This window comes from Marasmius oreades, chromosome 7, assembly GCF_018924745.1.
Source record: "Marasmius oreades isolate 03SP1 chromosome 7, whole genome shotgun sequence".
Taxonomy (NCBI): domain Eukaryota; kingdom Fungi; phylum Basidiomycota; class Agaricomycetes; order Agaricales; family Marasmiaceae; genus Marasmius; species Marasmius oreades.
Genome location: NC_057329.1, coordinates 2,372,548 through 2,394,416, shown reverse-complemented (window position 1 = coordinate 2,394,416; position 21,869 = coordinate 2,372,548). Strand labels below are relative to the sequence as shown.

Sequence of the window (21,869 nt, the reverse complement as noted above, 5' to 3'; positions counted from 1 at the left end):
ATACAATATCATTTGCTGGGTTTACGGCAAGAAAATGAACAATGAATATAGTGCACCCTAATCTCACGCAACACGTCGCAACTCGAAATCCTCTGCCTGTGTATAGATGATCTGGCGACATCTGCCCAAGGGAGATACCAACTATCAGGCCGAGGGAGGAGCGGGAAGTAAAAAAAATAAACTGCGCTGGATACTATGGCCAAAGAAGCAGAAAAGTAATGACATTCCGACGCAAAATGAAGCACCGTCACCGGCGACCGAAGAAATCAAAGTCCTGGAGCCTTCGAGAGCCCAATTTCTTCCAATACTGCTCGTGAGGCCTTGATCATGAGCCGTTTAGGTGCGTGCGTGGGAAAATAACGACTTCATTGTTCTTTTGTCGCGACCACCAACACCCGATGTTCATTTATTGTTCTCATTGTTCCGTAGTGGTGGGGGTTCACGCCATTGTTTCTCTTTTGTTTCTGGATGAATTCTTTATTTTGCTATAAGAGAAGGATGCAATTCAAGGATCGCTTTACTACCTTTCTCCCGCTCCCGGCTGAGCACTTTCTAGTCTTTCACGACTTTGCACAAATCTTGACGACGCACACGATCTTTAACTCGACGCTAGCCACTGTCACGAAGCCTTCACACTCGCTTTTTTCTCGGAATACGTTAAGTCATCATGAAATTTGCTGGAACCTTCACTATCCTCGTTGCACTGGCTCAGTGCCTGCTCATCGACGGACTACCTATAATCAAGGGACGAGGTGGTGGTTTAATCACCTTACCTCTGAAGCATGTGGCACGAGCGGTGCCCGCCACTGGTGACCTACACCCACACCTGGTACGTCGGGAACGATGGTCGATGTCTCGCAAATCTTCTGACCTTGGTCAACAGTTGCTTCAGCAGCACCTCAATAGTGCTTACCGTCGTCTGGCTCTAATGACACGCTCTCCACAACCCCTCGAAGAAGAACTCGTGAAACGACTTGCAGAACATATCGATTCATTGCCACCCGACGTGCCTGTGAAGCGGTATCGAGTTGCAGGCACTGTCATTAGACCAAGGCACGCTGACGATGAATGGTACGTATATTTCTATTTACATGGAGCGCTCAAACACACCTCATTTGCTTAGTGACGGTGACTCACCACCTCCGGAATGCAATAACTCCTTGAAACTGGAAATCTTGTCAGTTCCTCCATCCCGCTTCCTCACCGTGGTGTCGCTGAATTTCGAATCTTACAGTGCAAACGATGTTGGCTACATCTCCTCTGTTGAGTTTGGTGCTCCTGCCCGAGAATTCAGGCTCTTGATGGACTCTGGCTCCTCCGACCTATGGGTTGGTGGGGAAGGATGTCAGACGGACCAAGAAGGGGGTGGAGGGGACTGTTCAGCGTTACATACCTATCTGGGAAAGAACTCTTCATCTTCCCTGATCGACATGAAAGTCCCATTCGAAGTGACGTATGGTTCGGGACATGTTGAAGGCACTAAAGTTCTCGATGACTTCACTTTCGGAGGATTCAGGTTGCCAAAGTTGCAACTTGGACTCGCAACCCTTCAATCAATTGACTTTTCCGATGATGATGTTCCGTTCGATGGATTAATGGGACTCGCTCTCTCGGTAATTATGATTTCCATCTTTACTTCTCTTCTTTTGACTGGTTTGCATCGTTATCTTTTATAGTCGTTGTCAGAACTCCAAGGGCCAACTCCCATCGAAGCGCTAGCCGCTAGTGGATTGATCGACGAACCAATCGTTTCATACAAGATCTCCCGCAGGGATGACAACAAGGATGATGGTGAGATCACCTTCGGTGGGCTCGACAAGACCAAGTTTGACTCCAACTCGCTGGTGACCCTTCCCAATATCTCTCCCATCGGATTCTGGACAGCTAAAGTGGATAACGCAACTGTCAATGGCCAGAATTTCGGGATTGACGCTCGTGAGGCTATCCTCGACACTGGAACTACGTTACTTGTTGCTCCTCGTGCGGACGCGGAAAAAATACACGCCCAAATTGACGGATCTACCGTAGATGAACAGGGTCGTTTCCACCTCCCATGCGATACCAATGCCACTGTTGCTCTTGCCTTTGGTGGTCGGTCGTTTGAGATTGACTCGAGAGACTTAGGATTTGCCAATCTTGGTAATAATGATTGTCTTTCTGGAATCGGTGCGAACGATGGAGAGGGAACGACGTGGTTGGTGAGATATACATTCTGCATTATTCCGGGTCGAATTATTGACGGTCCTGCCTATATATTAGGTCGGTGACACGTTTTTAAAGAACGTTTATTTCTCTACTAATGCGAAGACGAATGAGGTTTCTCTTGCGAAGCTCGTCTAGCTTTCTTCCTACTCGGCATTCTCTTTTTGGACCTTGAGGACTTATCATTTACTGTATCAGTTATCCACGTTCTTGTAGCATTACTCCATCCATTTGTAATCTATAATCTAACACTAGTAGGTCGATTGTAATCTAATCGTTGGGCTGCGTCCAGCAGAAAGTATCCATCACTTTGGCTCTAGTCTTCCTGTAAGCAGACTCAATGACTCGTGAACTCGTGTATATTGGCTCCAAGAATAAGACGACAGTGTCAGTCATCAATGGCTACGGGGTTCGCTAGAGGAGCAATAGAGAAAACGACCTCCAACGAACGCCCTAAACACAGTGAACGAATCTGCGACAGTAGGGATGAACATTTGAAGTTCGTATAAGCGGATCACAGTAATGCTCAGGATGGAACAATGGGACATAGATATGATTAAAATAGGGTAGAAAAGGCTGATTCACGACGCTGGTGTAGCGCTATCGCTTCTCTTGATACCAGGGGTCCCTGGAGTAGGTGACGCAGGTACGTCGCCGTTGATGATGTCTTGAATAGAAGATTCGAGGGCGTCGACTCTCGTCGACATTTGCGACACTGTTTCAGAGTTATAATCATGTCCAGGTTTTTACGAGCTTGGAGGGGATACCGAAAACGTACTTCGTTCTAATATCTGAGAAGACATTTCATCAAATTTCGAGTCTAACTGTTCCAATAATGTTTCTACCTAAGGGAATGCAACCTGTGTTAGCCAAAAGCCAGAAGAAACAAGTGCGTGGTGGATGCGCACAAACGCCGTGAGTTCATGAGGGCTCGATATATGATTCACACCGATGTTGCCTTTCGGTTTGGTGGTGGCAAGGTGTGTTTTCTCTGCGTCATTCTCTGTTGCCTTTGAGGGAGCAGTGGATGGCACTTTGAGAGGCAACGCAGTGGAAGTCATAGCAAGGCTTCGATCATGTGGGTCAACGTTCACACAACCCTTGAGCTTCATCCACGATGGCGCCCACTTCTTCATCAACGCGCGCACTAAATGCAATCCTTCCTCAAATACAAACAGCTCCATATGAAGCTCATCAGAAAGCCAGAACGTTTGCTTCAAGATATGTGAAATCGAATCAGTTCGATACGGCGATCGATGTGCTCTTTCAGAGCGCGAGAGAGCTGCTCAAGACGGGACAGCCTGGAAGTGGTGTTGATCTTGGGTGTTTTCTCCTGGACGTGTACGAGTCAAAAGGGGAGGAGGTTAATGAAGAGAGTAGAGGTGTGTGCGATATATTTTGACCTGGCAGTAATCATCTTATTCATGCTTTTTCCTCAGGTAGGTTGACGCAGCTGGTCGCGTTAACAGGACCTTCAGGCTCCTGGAGAAAAACTCTAATCGATAGGTCTTTGACGTGCGTTTGAAATGTGTACCCTTTACTGTCATATGAAAACACCTGTTTCTACCCCATACAGATGGTCTTCAAAACACGGTCCATATCCAGCAGGAGATCCTACTCTACTTCATTATGTGGGTGAACTATTATATAAAGGTCAGTCACTATCTTCATTGTGACCACCACCGTCTTCCTGAAAATACGCGTGAAGAGGGACAATTCGAGGCCGCAGAGCCACACCTACTGGGTGCTGGGACGAGAGATAGTGCAAGGCTGCTTGCGGAGATTTTCGTTCAATGGGGAACACCTAGTAATTCGTTTGGTGAACTAGGATTGCGAGGAACTATTCCGTATGTTCATTCAGCTCACGCCCTTCCCTCTGATGCTTGACTGAAATAGCTACTTACAAAACGGGAACGTATTGGCCGCAAGGTCCTTCATCAACACTTTCGTTTCCGGTCTTCCAGGATCCCTACACTCAGATACGGCACCATTGTCAGTGGGATCAAGCCACGAAGTATTGATCACGAAGGACTCTTTGGTGAACTTCGTTCAATTGGCGGTGGCAACATGCCAGCGGGCTCAGGGAGACAAGAACAAAGTTATGCGTGAGAGTTGGGTGAGGCTTTGCGGAACCTACCAAAGCCGAGGCGGGGTTCTAGCAGGCCCTGAAGTGAGAAGGGTAGGTTCTGTGGCCCTCTATCATAATTCAATCCGCCTGAAGGAGCTTCTCAGGCCTTGCATGATATAGCCCAGCTCTATTTTGCTGTCCCGCCTCCTAGGAACCAGCCTGCGAATCCCTTTGGAGAGATGATATCCTCGTTGTTGGGCGGCGGCGGTGGTCCATCTGGCGGCCAATCTGCTCGTCGTGTATTATCTCCGGCTCCACCTACAACTTCTGGCTTGGATTGAGGGGGTTTCTTCGTTGGTTTCATTGGCTTGGCACATGTATATACGCAGTAATGAAGGCAAGCTTTCAGATTGGTGACTGGGTGGACTGTACACATACATCTAAATCCATGTGTGTATCTAGACCTGACGTAGTAGTTAGGCATGCTTCCCATCGTGTCAGATAGTTACGGGTTTGAAAGTTACAGGCCGCCGCCTAGACAGGATTGACACGACAATCCCACGTAACCTTAACTATAGTCCCCAGAATCATCGTTGGGAAGATTCCAAAATTCGTGTGTAGGTTATATAAGGCGTTAGAACGCGCGCTTCCCCACAACCTGAACGTTGAAACAGAACAGTCATGCCAATATGCACAACGTGCACCACCTTCATGCCCCATCTGTACACCGTCTATTCATCGGCTTATAACACGAGGCTTGAGCAGTGCGTCCGTAACCTTCAGAACATCCAGCTCATCGTTACCCTCCATTTACCAATTATCTAGCCAACTTGCCGTGCCTTCGCTGATCCCTACGTCGAACACGACACCTTGACACTCTTGATTGACCTAATCTTGTTAAAGAGGGGTGTTTACCGGCATCTACTCTATAATCGAGGGGCAAGGCCACGCAGAGCAATTGATAGTAAAAATCGTAGTGATGTGGAAACAGATGCAGAGGAAGGTCGGAGTAGAGAATTGGTACGTTCTTCTATCCATCCCCATCCTGAATTATGTGTTCATGGTTACTAGTCCCGCTGGGCATTAGTGATACGTTTGGGACTCACTTTAGTGTTTGTGGACGCATGTAGGTGAAAGTTCGAATATATTTCTGTTTTCTATTCACGTTTGATTCTTTTCAAGTTATTCGATGGAGTTATCTGAGTGAGGTCAACACGGAATGCGAACTCTCTCTCAAAAGACTGACGACCGAAACATAAGATGCAGATCATCCGCCTTATATTTCTTCGCCCTGGACCCTCCAAACAATAGATATGTTCGCAAAAACATATATTGGCTGTCTGGCTGGTGAGTGATTATCTAACCCAGCACGTAGGATAGTTATACTGATTTATGAGCTCAAAGAAACCATTGCGTTTCATGGAGGGGTTATGATATCGTGTTACCTGCTGCAAAATCTCTTGCTTGCAATGAGAGAAACGTTACAACTCTATCTTGGACTCGGACAAGACGTAGCTTCAAAGCAGAGATCATCAGCGATCAGGAAAGAATTTAGGTGTGACCTTCACTTTGTTATAGCTGTGTTGGAGGCTTCTGACCTTTTCTCCGCTGAAAGATTCTCCTTGATACCTCTCTCCTTGTTTTATTCGTCCCTCACCAAGCTATTTCTCCTCTTCTTGCTTACAATATGGCGTCCGTCGAGGTCATCCTCAAAACTTGATCCCGAGGCCGCTTTTCAGTCCACCCCTCATTGGGCAATATCTGCTTCCGCTCAAAAAGCCCTGAGCTTACTGGATTATCTCGATGATGATAGGCTCGACCGAGGGTGGATCGTAAGGAACGTACTAGGGGGTATGTCTGCTGGTTTTGGGCTGCGCGGTAATATACCTACCTCTTGCCTCAGGTACAAGTAAAATACTGATGGTCAATCCTGTTGCCAGTCATTCTCGATTCACATCCGATTTTCACAACAATTATTATCGTGATTGGATGGGCTACGAAAACGGTAGTGGCCAGGTTTGTCGGCGATTGGATTGGAGGGAATCAAATAGCCGAAATTTGGATGGCGTATAGTATACCGTAATTGAGCGAATGCTTATGTTCTGGTCCACAACCCTCAGCGGGCTGACATGTGGGGACAAGAGCATATGTACGCGCACTTTAAGTTCATATAAAGAATATCTTGTCTGATTGTGAGAGGAGCCGATTCCTCCCGAGTAACCGTATTCTTCGTTGACCTAGAAATTTAAACGCACATCCAGCGGGCATGGAACCAAAGTTTGTTGACGTCCCTCTTCAGATCTTGTTCTTTGCGCGACATAGTCTCTTTTCTTCAACTTTTCCGCCAACATCTTTTTGCGGCATAAACTAATCTCCTCCCCATTACAGCGGCTTGCATCCACCGTCTGGGAACATTGTGAAGAGATGGTCGGTGTGGCACTGACGATTGTGGGCTCGGCTTAGGTGGGCATATGGACAGAGATGCGACGAAAAGAAGGGGTAAAGAAACAGGTATCACCGGCCAGTTACAACAGTTTCGCTGTCAGATACGCCTCCCGTCAGTAATCGTGAAGAGTAAGCCCAATTCGTGCTTAAGGATGTTGATTTTGCAGAAAAAGAACCAATCACAGATCCCACTGAAGTCCCAACCTCTCATTTTTCGAGTATTAGGAGCTCCAACAGTAGATGAGACTCTGAACGATACCGTTCGGGCGCAACCTCTTTCGCCTCGGCACGCCCTCGCTGCTCTCTCGCTTTGCCGTATCATGATGCAGGAAGGTTCCGGACGACATAGAAGACGGTATTTTATATTGCGAACGATGGTATCGTGTTCTAGGGGTTCTACACCACGGCTTGTTTCTTCTCAGGGCTCTCTTCTTTGACGGGGTTCAGTAAGACCTTACACACGAGTTAATGCAGAAAAATGGAAGATGGGACCAGGCGAACGTACCTGTTCTCCAGGTTTTCCATCATCCCATTTCTGATATCTAAGAGCAGTCAAACCTCTCTTTTCGGTAGCAAGACGTTCAGTTTCCTTCAAAGAGGCGCGAACTGCATTTGCAGTAATTTGACTGTACTTATTGAACCTGGAGAAGCGCAGCAGAGAAATTTCAGGAAAAAACAGCTTGAGAAAGGAGAGTAGTACGGACGTAAAGACACTGCGCCAAGTAGCACTGCTCATTGTAGTACGATGGTGAAGGGAGTTTGCTCACCAACCTTCGCCAGGTCAGTCCGACCGTTTCCGTCCCATGATCACGTGCTTCTTAATCCCACGGTGACATGATCCACAGCGCCGTCATCATCGTCCGCGGCCTCTATCTACGCAGGTACTGAATCTGAAGGACGACAATGGCCGGAATATCCTGGAATTATGTGTTCAAGTTCATCATTACTGGTGTGCCTTTTAATTTTTTTGTTGACTTTAGGCTGCTAAACCGTACTCTCCTTTCCTGTCACGTACCTAGGCGACGCTGCTGTGGGCAAGTCATCGTTGCTCGTACGACTTACAGACCAACGGTTTCTCGCAAATCCAGATCCTACAGTGCGCTATACATCTTTCAAACTTGTCTCTGATATTCCTCACGTCGGATCAGCTAGGAGTAGAGTTTGGATCCAAGCTTTTGACGATACCCGAAGAGAATAAAGTCATCAAGCTACAATGTATGTCAAGCCCCTTTCAGTTGGCATCTGCGGTCTAGAAACTTGGCGACTAAGAATATTAATACTCGTCGACAAGGGTTCTCTCTCCTCTACCGTAATTCAACGCCCACGCAGATCTAACTGAACTTTGTTCGTGATAGGTTGGGACACTGCCGGCACAGAGTCGTTTCGATCCATCACACGATCTTACTACCGTGGCGCTGCAGGGTGCTTACTGGTTTACGATGTTACTTCGAGAAAGAGTACGGTTCATTTGTGCCTTCAATCTCACCCGCGTTGACTTTTACCCCCCTCAATAATCTAGGCTTCGTAAACGCCAGATCTTGGCTTGCCGACGTCCGAGAACACGCAGACCCTCATCTGACCTGTATCCTTGTTGGCAACAAGGTTGATCTTTGTGACTCAGAGTCATCGTCAGACCGTCGTCAAGTACCGATGGAAGAAGCTGAACTTTTCGCGAAAGAAGAAGGATTGCTCTTTGTCGAGTCTAGCGCCAAGTCTGGAGAAAATGTCGAAAAAGCATTCGAAGATGCTGCTAGAGATATCCTGAGCAAGATACGTCGGGGAGTCTTTGACGACGATCGGGTAAGCGTCAGTTTTTGTTAACTTGGCTCATCCACCCCCCATTCATTTGACCCGATCTACAGTCGCCCGGAGTCAAGCTATCCAAACCAAGTAACGTGGCGTTGGACCCAGGAGCCGGCTCAAAACCTTCGTGTTGTAATTCATAGAATCCTTTGTTCATGGGCCTGCCTCTGCTTTTATGATATTGATTGCGGTCTGGCAGTTTGGTGGATGGTATGCTTCATTCCCCTGCTCCTGGCCTTCTGTTGATCCTCGCTAAACCCTGCCCACCCCTGATCCAGCATTCTTATCGTGCTGCACTCATTCATGTTTCGCTCCCTTCCTTTTCTCCATATCGCCTTACGTCGACAGATGATGTATATGTTATGTATGTATAGATAGAAATTTTAGTGTTCCATTTTCGTGTCGCGTTTGTACTTTGTACTATTACAGTTATACTTGCTTCTGGTGTTCATATTCAAGTTAAGTCCAGTCCCCGATGCCATGGGGCGGGTGGTTATTTAGCCTCCGTAATGGCTAGCTTCTCTAATTTCTTTCTTGTCGACTGTGGCCCCTAATCGAAGCCCCGCGGACGCCTGACGAACGACAATGAGGAGCCCGTTCCAGTTGAAGGGATTTGGTGGATATTGGAGACTCGCTATCATTAGGGAGGATATAATGAGTTAGAGAGTAAGGACGAGAAGATACTGACGAGGGAGTGACGAGTTTCGGGGCATACATACCCATATGACGATGCGTGTTTGTAGGTATGAGACTAGTCTGAAATGAAAACACCGATGTCCTGGACAACTAGTAATGGTCTAGTACGAACGCAACGAGGGTCCTAACCGAACCTATTGAGACCATCGACGGCCTCAAGTCGCTCGACCCTCCGGACGGAGATGCGACAAACGGAAAGGAGTTAAAGATCTCCGGGAGCTGTGTCGAGAAAAGCGCGGATCAAAAGTTCAGAATCCCGAGCTCTTAATCGTGCGCAATTTCAAGTGCTTCCAGATACCCTCTCCAACGGCAAGTTCACTGCGGGAAATAATAGGCGTTCCAAGCTCACTTTGGGACAAATTTCGGCCTGCACTGGCACCACAAAAACATGCTGCGACGTTTCATCGATACAAACAACTTGAAATATTGGTATAGTATAAGCATAGTATGTACCCGGATGATAGGCCAATCATCTTTGACATAACATGGCATGGGATATATCGTGATAAATGAGTCCTTTGCTCCGGGGTGTAGCGCGGCACCTAGACGACATTTCGAGTCTCTCTTTCGGGTTCACGATCAGGCCTTCGGATCCTCCGAGATAGTTGCTGGAATAACGGCCGAAAGGAGTTAAAAGAGTATTCAGAACACCAGAACTTGTCGATTAAGACCACGGGATCTCACATTGAATGGGGAATAAGACTTTCCAAACCAGGGCAACAGGAAAGCGAAAATGGAGGAAGCCAACTTGAACGAATCCTTCTGCTGCGTCCTGCCATTTTGAGGCCCCGGGGAAAGGAGTGTTCCTGAAACTGACAAAAGATATCATTGTTACAGCACGGAGACCAGTGTAGAAGGAACAATTGACTGACTTATGAACACCGTAACTGAAACGTGCGATGTCACGTGCTTGCCCACTTCGGACTCGCGGTGGCAAGCCCATGCAGTAGCGGAAAACATCACCAGAACCATGACTTCCATCAACCACAACGCAATTCGCGTTACCTCTCGACTTGAAGCACTCCTCCATCGACCGATCTAATCGGTAGAGTAAACCAGAGAATCCCGATAGAGAGGCACCCCTGAGTAGCAATTGGGCCCTCTTGGGAGTTTTGAAGGGTCTAGCGACGTGAGACGTTCGAAAATCTTCTTGAAGAAGTAGATGGTACGATTTGAAGGGGTTTGCGGGATTGGGACGGGGGAGACTCTCCTCTGCTGGCATAACAACACGTGCGATCTCTTCTGGCTGAATCTCAGGTGGTAAAGGTAGGGGACGTGCAGACGGAGTCCTGAGATTATCCACGAGGTAGACGGGCGGGGGAGTCCGTGGGCGAGGGTCAACCTGTTCCCCTGGGTGTTGAGGTGGTATCGGGAGGGGGCGACTCGGTGACATGTTTCACGATGGACGCGAGGGTTTCTGGGCGTGGTTTGAGAGAGCAGCGGTGGAAGGTAAAGAGAGAGGCATGTTGGCGTGGACTTGACGCGCGACCAGCGAGATGTACAGTAGTCACAGGAACTTGAGGTTGGGTCGTCTGAGTCTGACAATTGATTATGAATTGAGGATCAGAGGCTCCGTCAAGAGAGTAAAGGCGACAGCAGGGAGGAGGTCGGTCGATACGGATGAGGTTGATGGTGGTGAACTAAGACAGGTTCACCCTCCATTTGGTTTATTTATATATTTATATATAAATATAAATAAAATATATAAAATTTCGAATTTCGATTGCAGATGGGGGTCATCAAGTATGTCTCAGTCTCCAACCCCCATGTACAGACCAGTGGTACTTCGTTTCATCAACATTTGCAAGACCACCCGATGGGAAATAGCACTTCTTCTCTACGTAGCCATCTACACCATCCTGTTCTTTCGGTATTGTCGACCACTCTACATCACCAACTGGCCAGAAGGCCTATTTGATGTCTACCTGGAGTTCTTGCACCTCATGTGCAGTCTATACGGTGCAATCTGTAGGGGCGATGAGGAAGCATTAGTTATGCTCATCATGAAGACGCTCAACCTCTATCGTGCGTGTTTCGTTCCAAGGTCCTGTATGCTAATAGCAGCTCATTCTTGTTTTTTTTTTGCAAGTCATCGTCCTTCGTTACTTCAGACTTTGCACTGAGCCACACTACGCCCAGTTTCCGGAAATCCTTTTTGTCCCCCCAATGGCCTCGTTTGCTACCGCGGTATTGCCGTACATCTTCCTACCGTTCAATCGCTACAACAGGCAGCTGGAGGGCGCCACCAATCGAGATGAAGAGGAGCATCTCGATAAACTCTCATGATAGCTATGGCAGTCCTTCCTTCATGCTAGGACGGTGCGAGGGAAGAAGTTGGGTAGTGGACGAGTTGTTGTCGAAAGTTGACCATGATGAATTCAATGTGCCTTCTTGTTTCGTCCCTAGCACGGCCGCACAATACGCTCGATTATCTTAGATTCATTTTCCGCCGTCGATGAGGCCAAGAATCATTAACATTGTAGCCCGATTTGCTCCTCACAATTGTGAATATGAGACAGTTGAAAGTATGAACTAGAGTCACAGATGAGTGAAAAGTTGGCCATGGCGTGGGTGATGTGTAACCACAACCTCTGCAGTGCATCTTGCCTCGACGCCAACAACACTACCCACAGACCTTGATTAGGCTGTACCTACGCTCACGATGATACGCTGTCCACGTTGTGCGCAGCAACGATCTTCAAGCAAGTTCATGCAAGGTCACAGCCCTCGCACGAACGACAAGAAACTTCCCTGAAGTCCACTCGTGTCAATTCCATCCACATCCCCCAGAAGCGGGTGTCATTTCGAGGATGATTGACGAATTCCTGGCCGTTGTGGATTCTCTTTCAGAGTCCCGTGGAATCGAATTGCAGACAATGGCTGATTTATCATTTCCTCGTGTTTGCGTACGGCAGGTCATCGATGCTGGGTCTGGAACATGCAAAGAAGGATGTCGGTGTGATCGATACACTGACTACATTGGGGACCTGCTGCAGACGCAGGGGATGATGGGCCTCAGGTCGTCTTTCCGTGTGTTCATCGTTTATTGTTTGTGAGGTCTGGAATCTGTTCTGATTAGGACCATAGGTCCCTTGTCGGACATCTTGAGCAGGCTAGGGTTGGAGTGCAGGTCCAAGATACTCGTATTAGGTGCGTATCCAACCTTATTTTATGGCACTGCTCACCTCGTTTTCTTGGTTATTTACAACAGCTACGAAGCTCGAGCTAAACACGACATCCTTCGTCTGCGAAATCCAAAGAAGAAACTCTGTCGTGCCGCTTGGGATTTTGAAAAAGAAGTGGCGAATCCCTCGATTGAGGAGAGACACGAGTTGCCTGACGGTCGGATTATTACTGTTAGCGACGAAAAGTGAGCTGCCTCACTTTTATCACACTATCGAGCTTCCTTTAATGACATCGTTCGCCCCACACTCTGCGTTCCCGAAATCATCTTCCAACTACATTTACTGGGTCTACATCTCGATGGTGTAGATAACGTCCATCTTGGTTCTGTAGGATACTGAAGACCTAGCGAACAGCATCGACGTGTGTGATGTTAGTCGGTAAATGATGAATGCACCGTTCTGGAGGTGGCGCCGTCACCCACCACACGTCCAAATCCATACACAAAGCTCAGAAGACCTCCAGCATTGCTCGCTCCTCAAACAAGAATGAATCTTGTATTCCTCGCCGTTTATTTGAGTGGATCAGTAGGATGAGATTCCATGGTTCGAATGAGTCCATCTCAGGATAGAAAGTTTTCGGCTGACTGTTGGATATTGTAAAGGCAATGAGGCAGTGGTGTGCCCTAAAACGGAGTTTATGATTGGGAGCTCACTTTGTAGTATGTACTTCAATTGATCCGTAAACAGGGACCAGAAGCGGCGGATCGAATCTCCTTGGTGAGGTCTTCAAGGCAAGGCACTGACTATTTTCAAGTTCTCAACAGGACTTTAAAGGTGTTTCCATTTTTGTTACATGGTGTTCTGTGAGTCGAGTTGCGCTTGAGATGACTTGAGCTCGAGTCCGTTTCATTTCGTTACTAAATACTTCGTACATGGTTGAAAGAAGTAGTGTTTTGGATTCGATGTGCCCTGAAGGATGTCAGAAGAGAGGGAAGACAAAGTAATTGCAAAATGATAAGGTCAGCCCTTGTTTCAAACGTCATTAATTCATTTCCCGGGCCGGAGATATCACACTCCAACTCCGCGTTGTTGGCACCCCCGACCCCATTATCGTCGGTTACTGTTTCGACAGTCGTGCATTCGCTCTCGCAAATCAAGACAGTAACACGAGATCCGGAAGCTGGTCCGTAGGTTGCCTCATTACGGGAGTAAATAGTTCACTAGAGGACTGATATAATTGTGAAATATATTTATTCATGGAATAAACACAAGACCCCATCCTATTTAACCCATAAAAAATACGAACGCCCATCCCCGATCCAGAGTACTCATCAAGGGTAGCAAGTAGTGACTTTCCCATTGCTTCCACCGTTAACATTGATAGTGGTATGGACTCCATCGGCATCATCGTTAATGGTACTCCACGACACAGGTGCCGTAGCACCATTCACTGTGGACATACTGATGCCAGAAAAGGCGGTACAACCGGTAGGATAATCCGAAGCCGTTGTAACACCGTATGCCTCCAAAGTCTCAAAGGCCCAGGTGAGCTCGGGAGAGTTGCTGAGGGCAACGCCAGAGCTGCCAGCAAACGAGCTGACATAGTTGAACGTGCCGTCAGCGTTCTGGGCAGAACGCTGGATAATGCCCTGCAAGCTTTGTCCAACGGACACACTCTGCAGCGTGGTGAAGAAGGTTGTAGCACCAACGTACCAGGTCGCGATCTGCCAGGACGCGCCACCGCCTGCTGCTGAAGGGCCCCATTGCAGGACAGGTTGTAAAATGGCGGAACCAGTATCGGGTTCAAGACCGTTGAAGAGGAATATGGTCTGCCCGTGGTTGGTTGCAGGGTTAGGTGGGACGACCCATGTGGTGACGAAGTTTTGGATAGGGGAAGTAGTACGATGCCACTGTGCCCATGAAATCCATCCTGATTGCTCGGGAAGTGTCGCATCCGTGTCGGGGGGTACGGCCTTTGCGTCGCTTCTCGGAGAAACGTGAATGACCCTCTTTGAAGCGTCGAGTAGGTGGACTTCGGTGTCAGTGAGGCTGATTGAACCGCCTTCCGGGATCTGGATGACGCTAGATTTGGGACGTAATCCGCCTGGAGTCATGACCATTTCCTCAGTCTGAGCTGGGGCTGCCAAAGCAAACGGTAACAGAGCAGCTAAAGCAACGAAGAGAGATACTTTCATGCTGATCAAAGAAGTAATATGTCAGAGATCATCGTGGATGAAGAAAATGTCCACTCACTTGCTTTGATCGCGCAGATGTGCGTTGAAGTGTCTCTGTTAGATGTCGAGCCTTTATACGTCTCAAGTCTTCAACCAGTGCACCACGCCAACACTAAAGACTGAAAATAGACGTCCATGAGGTACCTTTGTTTATATTTCTCCGTTGTGAACCCGAGCCGAATGGAAGTCATAAGCAAGCCCGCCAGATCTTTGTTGGTGGGAGTCTAGTTTCAGTTTCCATTCAGTGCTTCTGGGAGGACCCGGAGACAATGTGGGACTGACGAAACTCGAAAATGAGTGCGACGCGCCGTCTGAATGAAATCGTATCACCGTTAGTTCAGACATATGGCGACCATATGCAATGCCGAAGGGCCTAAGTATCATCATCGCCGACAATCGTGTGTGGCCTTGCAAATTGCGCGGCTTGATTTTCACTTGGAATAGAGAAGTGGTTTCTGCGCCGCATGCTCACTAACAGCGAGTAGTGCAGGCCAATCTTAAATCGCCGAGTCATAGTTGCATTGATTTACTCACATATCAAATGTGGCGGAGAAGGGGGAGGTGAGTGACGTGTAAAACGATGTTCACTCGGTTTGAATTGCGATTTCGATATGCCGTCTTCGGAACAGGAAAGGTTGTCTAAAAATACGCAGTTGGACTTATGGGATGCTTAATGACGGCCCGGATTCCTATCTGTAGAATGACTGTGTCGTGGCATTCCCTCCTTCGCAGATTTGAAGATTAACGAGTTCCTTAGCCGTTTGTTTTTGATAGGCGTCAAGAATGCTGCCTCTGCTCTTCACACCATTGTTTCAGCTCTTCTTCTGAAAAAGGAAGGCAAAACGCCATCGGCTTGGTGAACGAAGTAGAGAAGGTGAAGGGTCCACGAAGCGCTTGATATTTGGCGTCAGTCCATCTAACAGGTTTCTACGTACATGGTCTATTTTGTTCCCACCACATTCTGCGTCGAATCGTGCGGTCACCTCCTTTGTTGGACTGACATAGGTTCTTTGCGACCGTCATAATTCTGGACGAATCTGTAGCCTGTAGGATGTAGGGAATGTCGGATTCGTTAGATTCTACCTTTTTTTTTGGTGGAGCGTTTGGGGTGGATGTTGGTCAACACATTCATAAAGCTCTCCAGGTTCCAAGAACCGGAGACCCCTCGTTTATGAATATTTGTGTCATCTGGTTGAGCAGACACGACACAGCCGGGACCTTCATCACACGCATGCGGGGCGAGGACAGAGACCTCACAAGTTATATGGGATATTGTAGCCACCTGGAGGAACGCCTCTCAGGCTACGCGCATACACCCTCTCGGTGTGTTGTCAGATTCTACCTTCAGGACTCTGATCACCCGACTAGGGTATCGAGGACCTGATAATCGAATAGAGCAAGGGAAAATATGTCAGTTTAGAGAACAGGGTCATGTCATGTACGAGCACCATCTGAACATGGAAAAGAGAAGGAGACAGAGTCAATGGTTTGGCTTCGTGTGAAGTATGCCGGCAATTTGGATTGCCGATTCTGCTCACTTTCTTGCTTTCCTTCGCTCTCTTGATTTACGGCGGCAGCCAATCCATCCTCATTCGGATTGAACTTGGCAAACTCTGTGTCCGTTCATGTTCTTACTAACCCGCCAATCTGGTAGACAACTGCGATTCCGACATGCCAGACTTTTCGCGACCCAAATCCCTCAAACTATCATAGAAAAGGTCGTGCAAAGATATGCAGTTGGTCTTGGAGAAGGAAAGGTCGTAAAAGCAGGCGACTATGTTATGATTCGTCCAGAGTATGTAATGACTCACGATAACACTGGTCCAGTTATATCCAAGTGCGCTTTGATTTTCTTTCTCGAAAAACCTTTTCATGTTCAGCATCTGTATAGATTCAAGTCAATTGGTGCAACCAGAATCCAGAATCCCTCTCAACCGGTCTTCACTTTAGATCACGACGTGCAGAACAAGTCTTCCAAGAATTTGGCCAAGTACGCATCCATCGAAGCATTTGCGCGTCAGCACGGCGTCGATTTCTATCCTGCAGGTCGTGGAATAGGCCACCAAGTTCTGGTCGAAGAAGGTTACGCCTTTCCACATACGTTGACTGTAGCCAGTGACAGTCATAGTAATATGTATGGAGGCGTCGGATGTGTTGGAACTCCCATCGTACGTACCGATGCTGCCGCCCTATGGGCCACTGGGAAAACATGGTGGCAGGTTCCACGTATGGTGAAGGTGGAACTCCGAGGACAACTGGCTCCGGGAGCGACAGGGAAAGATGTTATCGTTGCTCTCTGCGGTTCTTTCAATAACGACGAGGTCTTAAACGCCGCCATCGAGTTCACTGGGGAAGGTGTATCGTCTCTGGCGATTGACGACCGTTTGACTATTGCAAATATGACAACAGAATGGGGTGCTCTCGCAGGTGTATTCCCCGTTGACGGAGTCACTCTTCAATGGTACGAAGAAGCCGTGCAGAAGATGGATAATCGTACGTTTTCTTCGTCCGACGTTTCAGGCATACCACCTCCCCCAGAACACCCTCGTATAAACAGACGTCGATTAGAATCTCTACAGGCCATGAATCTATCTTCCGATTCGAACGCAGACTACGCGTCCCATCTTATCCTCGACCTTTCCACTCTCGTTCCTCACGTTTCCGGCCCTAATAGCGTGAAAATTTCGACACCTCTGCCCGAACTGGAAGCCAAACGTATTGAGATTCAGAAGGCCTACCTCGTTAGCTGCACAAACTCCCGTGTATCGGATCTTGCTGCCGCTGCCGCTGCTTTGAAGGGGAAAAAAGTCGCACCGGGAGTGGAGTTCTACGTAGCAGCCGCCAGTTCTGTTGTACAGCAGGAATCTGAGAAACTGGGTGACTGGGAGACATTAGTCTTGGCCGGTGCGAAGACCTTGCCTGCTGGGTGTGGACCGTGTATTGGGCTGGGCACAGGACTTTTGGAGGAGGGCGAGACGGGAATTAGTGCGACGAATAGGAATTACAAAGGTAGGATGGGACATCCAAAGGCTCAGGCATACTTGGCTAGTCCAGCTGTTGTTGCTGCTAGTGCGGTGAAGGGGTATATATGTGGTCCGGACGATGGGCCTCAAACCGCACGAACACCCAGCTTCTCAATAAACGCTGACGACTCTTCCGCTACAACGTTAACTTCGTCACCTGCTGATGAAGCTGTTCTTCCTGGATTCCCTGAAACATTCAAGGGTCCGTTACTGTTTGCTCCTCAGGATAATCTCAACACGGATGGAATATACCCCGGGAAATACACCTATCAGGACGATTTTACGCTCGAACGACAGGCCGAGGTCGTCATGGAGAATTACGACCCCAACTTTGCGGCCCACGTCGCATCACTTCGTCAGTCCCTCCCAAAATCACCTTCCGTCGTGAAGGACGGTGTCATTCTTGTTTCTGGCTACAATTTTGGCACGGGTTCGTCCCGGGAACAGGCAGCTACCGCGTTGAAAGCCGCTGGGATTCCAATAGTTATTGCTGGATCATTTGGGGATATATTCAAGAGGAATGCGATCAATAATGGGCTGGTTTGTATCGAAAATCCGGAGTTGGTTAGAGCGCTTACAGAGAGATACGGGAAGGATGGGAAGAGGGGTGCTGGAGGAAAGGACGGGGAGATGACTGTTCATTCGGGCTCGATAGTTGAGGTTGGAATGGTCAATGGGAAGATTCGACTTGGCGAAAAGGAGTATGACTTCAAACCGGTCGGTGAAAGTGTGCAAGAGCTGTGGTTGTGTGGTGGATTGGAAGGGTACATCCTGAAGGAAATACAAAATGCAACACCTCTGCACAAATAGTTCACTACCGCAAATAAAAGTACTTGTAGTTCTGATAACTAATAATTGGTGTCTGCTACGTACGAGATAAGATTACAACCGGGATGGCGTCTGACACATCCCCCCCCCCCGCGTAATTTTGTTATTCTCTCGACCGGACACGTATGTCTCTTCGAACTGGGAGTCGAGGATGGCTTCGACATAGACGAACTATAGGCTTGGGAAGCGCCTTCACTGTTGGTCTAGCCGCTATCGGATTCAGATCAACATCTGGCACCACTGGAGATGTCCGAAATGGGGTCACGCTGCGAAAGGCATTCACACTCTCGCTCTCAAGGCCCTTTTCGTTTCTCTCCTCATCACACTTTGCGATGTCTATTAAGCCTCCTCGAGCGCCACCATCATGGAATCATACACCTGAGGAAATAGCTAAGCTCACCAAGGAGCTCATCGACGAAAATCGTGCTGTGCAGGACAAGATTGGAGCTCTTCCGGAGAAGGATTGCAATTTTCAGTCGGTAAGCGTGACGTTCTTGACCCTTAGCTGATGTTCATTCATAATCTACTTTGTATTAGGTTTTCGTGAGTACCAAGATTGAACAAAGATGGACACGCGTAAAGGCGACTCGTTTGTGATCCCCATAATTTCTAGCTCGATCTTCAAGAAGCTGATACTCGTTTCGAATCAATCTCCGAACCACTTGCCTTTTACCAAAACGTTTCCCCAACCAAGGAACTCCGAGATGCATCCAACGAATCGGAGAGTAAAATCCGCGATTTTGGGGTAGAGAGCTCGATGCGATTGGATGTGTTTAAGGCTAAAGTGGCCGCAGAGAAGAACCTCAAAACCTCGGGAGAGTGGGAGAAGCTCTCTCCCGAGGAACAGAGACTCGTCGAGAAAATGGTACCGTCGCCTGCCAAAACGAGAGAATCGATAACTTATTGATCATCTGTTAGCTCCTGGATGGAACGCGTGCTGGACTAGCTTTACCCGAGAAGGAACGTGATGAGCTAACCAAACTTAAGAAGGAGCTGTCGCAGGTTTGTCTGGACTTCATGGTAAGTGGCCCACGATGCAACGGTATCGCAAGCCAAAACATTAATACTCGTACGATCAGAAAAACTTCAATGAGGAGAACGTGGGTAGTGCAATGTCTGATTTCGAAAGTATTCACGAATATGGTGCAGGCTACAATTTCCTTCACCGCGAAGGAACTCGAGGGCGTCCCTGAAGATGTCATTTCCGGCTACACCAAGCGTACAGAGGGTTCAACGGAAGTGTACGATGTCACGTACAAGACCCCGGATATCTTCCCAGTTGTGAGTTATCAATTTGTGTTGCACATACGTAGTACCAAAGGCAAAACTCCATAGTTCAAATTCGCCAAGAATCCCGAAACCCGTCGACGAGCGTATGAAGGCCATGAATCCAGACTGGAAAACAACGTACCTATCCTCAGTCAAGCTCTCGATTTGCGACGAAAGATTGCCAGTCTTCTTGGTTACAAGACCTGGTATGTGCCACACCCTTGATTTTGGTTTGAAATGACCACTGAATATACATTTAGGGCTGATTACATCACTGAAGTTAAAATGATCAAAAACTCGCAAGGTGTTGTCGACGTAAGCATTGCATTCCTCCATGCATCTTGAGTATATTTACACGAAAGAACAGTTTTTGGATGACCTTGAGAGTAAACTTCGTCCCGTTGGTGTCAAGGATCGAGAGACCTTGCTCGCTTTGAAGAAGAAGGACTACGAAGCCCTACGGTTAAATTTTGACGGAGAATTCTACATCTGGGATTATCGCTACTACGATCGCAAGTACATCGAGAGTTCGCTCGACCTGGACGACATGATTATAAAGGAGTACTTCCCAGTCTTGCAAGTTGTACCCACGATTTTGGAGATCTATCAAAATCTACTGGGTGTTTGTTTCCAAGAGATTAAGGATGGGTCGACTTGGCATCCCGGTGAGTTTCATCCCCCGATGAAGACATCACGAATATGCCTGCTCACACGGGACCTGGTAGACGTCCAGCAGTTCTCTGTATGGGAAAAGGATGCGAAAGACGAATCCGGGTTCATCGGATACTGCTACCTTGACTTGTATCCTCGAGGTAACGGAACTCCTGTCCTTTCTTCCTGACCTGAACTCACGCGCGTTTAAGCATCCAAATACTCTCACGCAGCAGTATGGCCGTTACTCGCTGGATACGAGAAGCCGGATGGGAAGAGAAGCTACCCTATCGCTGCGATGGTTGCGAACCTTGCGAAACCGACGGCTGATAAGCCTGCTCTGATGAGACATGATGACGTTGTTACGTTCTTCCATGAGATGGGACATGTTTTCCATGGATTGTTGAGTCAGACCAAGTTCTCGAGGTTTCATGGAACGAGGTCTGTTCGATTGGGCTGTTTTCTTCAGGATCGTGTCACCTAACTCATTGGTGCTTTCAGCGTTGCTCGGGATTTCGTTGAGGCGCCTTCTCAGATGTTGGAGAATTGGTATGTCCTCATTGCTCTTGTGAGAAGCGTTCGTCTTCCGATACTTTTGATTAGGTGTTGGGAACCCAACGTATTGGAAAAGATGTCGAGTCACTACGAAACTAAGATGCCTCTCTCTGCCGAACTTATTGAAAAGCTCATCAAGAGGTACATATCGTATTCTACGTTCGAGATATTACTAACACTCTTGTATATAGCCGTTATGTCAACATCGGGTTATTCTACCTCCGCCAAATTTTCTTCGCTAAGTTCGACATCAAAGTCCACACTGACCAAGGTCTGCCTTGGTATCACTTCAATCGTGTTCCTGCCCTGACAACCAAACGTCCCTCAAGAGCCCGCTGACTATACTGAATTGTGGAATTCCATGAGGGAGACAATTTCGTTGGTGAAATCTGGTAAACCCTGTCCTGGTCAAGGTGAGCTTTATTGTATGCTTCTGTACAAGAAGGCATGATTCAGGGATTCTATGCAGGATCTTTTGGCCACATCACTGGAGGTTACGACGCCGGATACTACGGGTAAGCGATGTCCATGGAAGTGTTAATTCTGGTCCTCAACGATCACCAAAGCTACACCTTCTCTCTCGTCTTCGCGGCAGATATGTATGGTAAGGGCCTTTGAATGGAGATGCAGTTCGAGAGGCAGTCCTCTAACATGCATTCCTTTAGCCGAGGTCTTCAAGGCTGACCCACTTGATCCTCAACGCGGTCAGAGATACCGGGAGAAGATTTTACGACCCGGAGGTAGTCGCGAAGAGCTTGATTCTCTTCGAGTAAGTCTTCGTTCCATATTCGGTTTCGACCAATCAGTCCCAATTTGAACGTACAGGATTTCTTGGGACGAGAACCTGATAGTGACGCATTCATTAAAGAGATATTCGGGGGCAAGGTGCCATCCAAGATGTGAAGGTTACACACTCGCCTTGAGACTTCAAACACCGGATTGTGTACAGCTGCGGTGTGTTGAGTCTTGT

At 47.9% G+C, this 21,869-nt stretch overlaps 12 protein-coding genes across 12 annotated transcripts; 8 read left to right on the top strand and 4 right to left on the bottom strand.

Annotated features, from left to right (window-relative positions):
* Positions 1–370: 370 nt before the first annotated feature.
* E1B28_011506 (uncharacterized protein) lies at positions 371–2,508 on the top strand. Its single transcript, XM_043156545.1, has 6 exons — positions 371–829; positions 884–1,071; positions 1,124–1,177; positions 1,235–1,613; positions 1,677–2,198; positions 2,260–2,508. Exons 1-6 carry the CDS (start codon positions 668–670, stop codon positions 2,338–2,340), a joined length of 1,386 nt encoding a protein of 461 aa, XP_043006332.1. The 5' UTR covers positions 371–667; the 3' UTR covers positions 2,341–2,508.
* On the bottom strand, positions 2,509–3,294 carry E1B28_011505 (uncharacterized protein). Its single transcript, XM_043156544.1, has 3 exons — positions 3,111–3,294; positions 2,981–3,047; positions 2,509–2,917 (listed from the first exon to the last, which is right to left on the bottom strand). The coding sequence occupies exons 1-3, from the start codon at positions 3,261–3,263 to the stop codon at positions 2,784–2,786; spliced, it is 354 nt and encodes a 117-aa protein (XP_043006331.1). The 5' UTR covers positions 3,264–3,294; the 3' UTR covers positions 2,509–2,783.
* Positions 3,295–4,843, top strand: E1B28_011504 (uncharacterized protein). Its single transcript, XM_043156543.1, has 6 exons — positions 3,295–3,584; positions 3,642–3,717; positions 3,779–3,855; positions 3,911–4,049; positions 4,099–4,381; positions 4,435–4,843. Exons 1-6 carry the CDS (start codon positions 3,320–3,322, stop codon positions 4,609–4,611), a joined length of 1,017 nt encoding a protein of 338 aa, XP_043006330.1. The 5' UTR covers positions 3,295–3,319; the 3' UTR covers positions 4,612–4,843.
* A 69-nt stretch (positions 4,844–4,912) lies between these two features.
* On the top strand, positions 4,913–6,353 carry E1B28_011503 (uncharacterized protein; the record flags this gene model as incomplete). Its single annotated transcript, XM_043156542.1, has 8 exons — positions 4,913–5,038; positions 5,096–5,290; positions 5,342–5,396; positions 5,453–5,473; positions 5,531–5,617; positions 5,675–5,825; positions 5,886–6,148; positions 6,211–6,353. Exons 1-8 carry the CDS (start codon positions 4,952–4,954, stop codon positions 6,351–6,353), a joined length of 1,002 nt encoding a protein of 333 aa, XP_043006329.1. The 5' UTR covers positions 4,913–4,951.
* Positions 6,354–7,111: 758 nt separating this feature from the next.
* Positions 7,112–7,451, bottom strand: E1B28_011502 (uncharacterized protein; the record flags this gene model as incomplete). Its single annotated transcript, XM_043156541.1, has 3 exons — positions 7,112–7,168; positions 7,221–7,356; positions 7,420–7,451. The coding sequence occupies 3 exons, from the start codon at positions 7,449–7,451 to the stop codon at positions 7,112–7,114; spliced, it is 225 nt and encodes a 74-aa protein (XP_043006328.1).
* An 83-nt stretch (positions 7,452–7,534) lies between these two features.
* On the top strand, positions 7,535–8,969 carry E1B28_011501 (uncharacterized protein). Its single transcript, XM_043156540.1, has 7 exons — positions 7,535–7,664; positions 7,735–7,811; positions 7,864–7,930; positions 8,071–8,172; positions 8,235–8,521; positions 8,578–8,728; positions 8,797–8,969. Exons 1-6 carry the CDS (start codon positions 7,619–7,621, stop codon positions 8,659–8,661), a joined length of 663 nt encoding a protein of 220 aa, XP_043006327.1. The 5' UTR covers positions 7,535–7,618; the 3' UTR covers positions 8,662–8,728; positions 8,797–8,969.
* A 909-nt stretch (positions 8,970–9,878) lies between these two features.
* Positions 9,879–10,845, bottom strand: E1B28_011500 (uncharacterized protein; the record flags this gene model as incomplete). The annotated part of the gene is made up of 2 exons (XM_043156539.1): positions 10,087–10,845; positions 9,879–10,026 (listed from the first exon to the last, which is right to left on the bottom strand). The coding sequence occupies exons 1-2, from the start codon at positions 10,605–10,607 to the stop codon at positions 9,879–9,881; spliced, it is 669 nt and encodes a 222-aa protein (XP_043006326.1). The 5' UTR covers positions 10,608–10,845.
* A 109-nt stretch (positions 10,846–10,954) lies between these two features.
* Positions 10,955–11,708, top strand: E1B28_011499 (uncharacterized protein). The gene is made up of 2 exons (XM_043156538.1): positions 10,955–11,239; positions 11,304–11,708. Exons 1-2 carry the CDS (start codon positions 10,960–10,962, stop codon positions 11,498–11,500), a joined length of 477 nt encoding a protein of 158 aa, XP_043006325.1. The 5' UTR covers positions 10,955–10,959; the 3' UTR covers positions 11,501–11,708.
* An 87-nt stretch (positions 11,709–11,795) lies between these two features.
* E1B28_011498 (uncharacterized protein) lies at positions 11,796–13,088 on the top strand. The gene is made up of 5 exons (XM_043156537.1): positions 11,796–12,244; positions 12,302–12,364; positions 12,426–12,584; positions 12,707–12,942; positions 13,002–13,088. The coding sequence occupies exons 1-4, from the start codon at positions 12,025–12,027 to the stop codon at positions 12,736–12,738; spliced, it is 474 nt and encodes a 157-aa protein (XP_043006324.1). The 5' UTR covers positions 11,796–12,024; the 3' UTR covers positions 12,739–12,942; positions 13,002–13,088.
* Positions 13,089–13,670: 582 nt separating this feature from the next.
* Positions 13,671–14,534, bottom strand: E1B28_011497 (uncharacterized protein; the record flags this gene model as incomplete). The annotated part of the gene is made up of 1 exon (XM_043156536.1): positions 13,671–14,534. One exon carries the CDS (start codon positions 14,532–14,534, stop codon positions 13,671–13,673), a length of 864 nt encoding a protein of 287 aa, XP_043006323.1.
* A 1,664-nt stretch (positions 14,535–16,198) lies between these two features.
* On the top strand, positions 16,199–18,406 carry LYS4_2 (mitochondrial Homoaconitase; the record flags this gene model as incomplete). The annotated part of the gene is made up of 2 exons (XM_043156535.1): positions 16,199–16,410; positions 16,465–18,406. The coding sequence occupies 2 exons, from the start codon at positions 16,199–16,201 to the stop codon at positions 18,404–18,406; spliced, it is 2,154 nt and encodes a 717-aa protein (XP_043006322.1).
* A 143-nt stretch (positions 18,407–18,549) lies between these two features.
* E1B28_011495 (uncharacterized protein) lies at positions 18,550–21,802 on the top strand (the record flags this gene model as incomplete). The annotated part of the gene is made up of 19 exons (XM_043156534.1): positions 18,550–18,903; positions 18,962–18,967; positions 19,038–19,289; positions 19,343–19,444; positions 19,504–19,524; positions 19,574–19,705; positions 19,760–19,899; positions 19,954–20,008; positions 20,061–20,358; positions 20,419–20,505; positions 20,557–20,785; positions 20,846–20,893; positions 20,948–21,040; positions 21,091–21,170; positions 21,229–21,312; positions 21,369–21,414; positions 21,466–21,503; positions 21,565–21,668; positions 21,725–21,802. The coding sequence occupies 19 exons, from the start codon at positions 18,550–18,552 to the stop codon at positions 21,800–21,802; spliced, it is 2,247 nt and encodes a 748-aa protein (XP_043006321.1).
* Between the last annotated feature and the right edge of the window lie 67 nt (positions 21,803–21,869).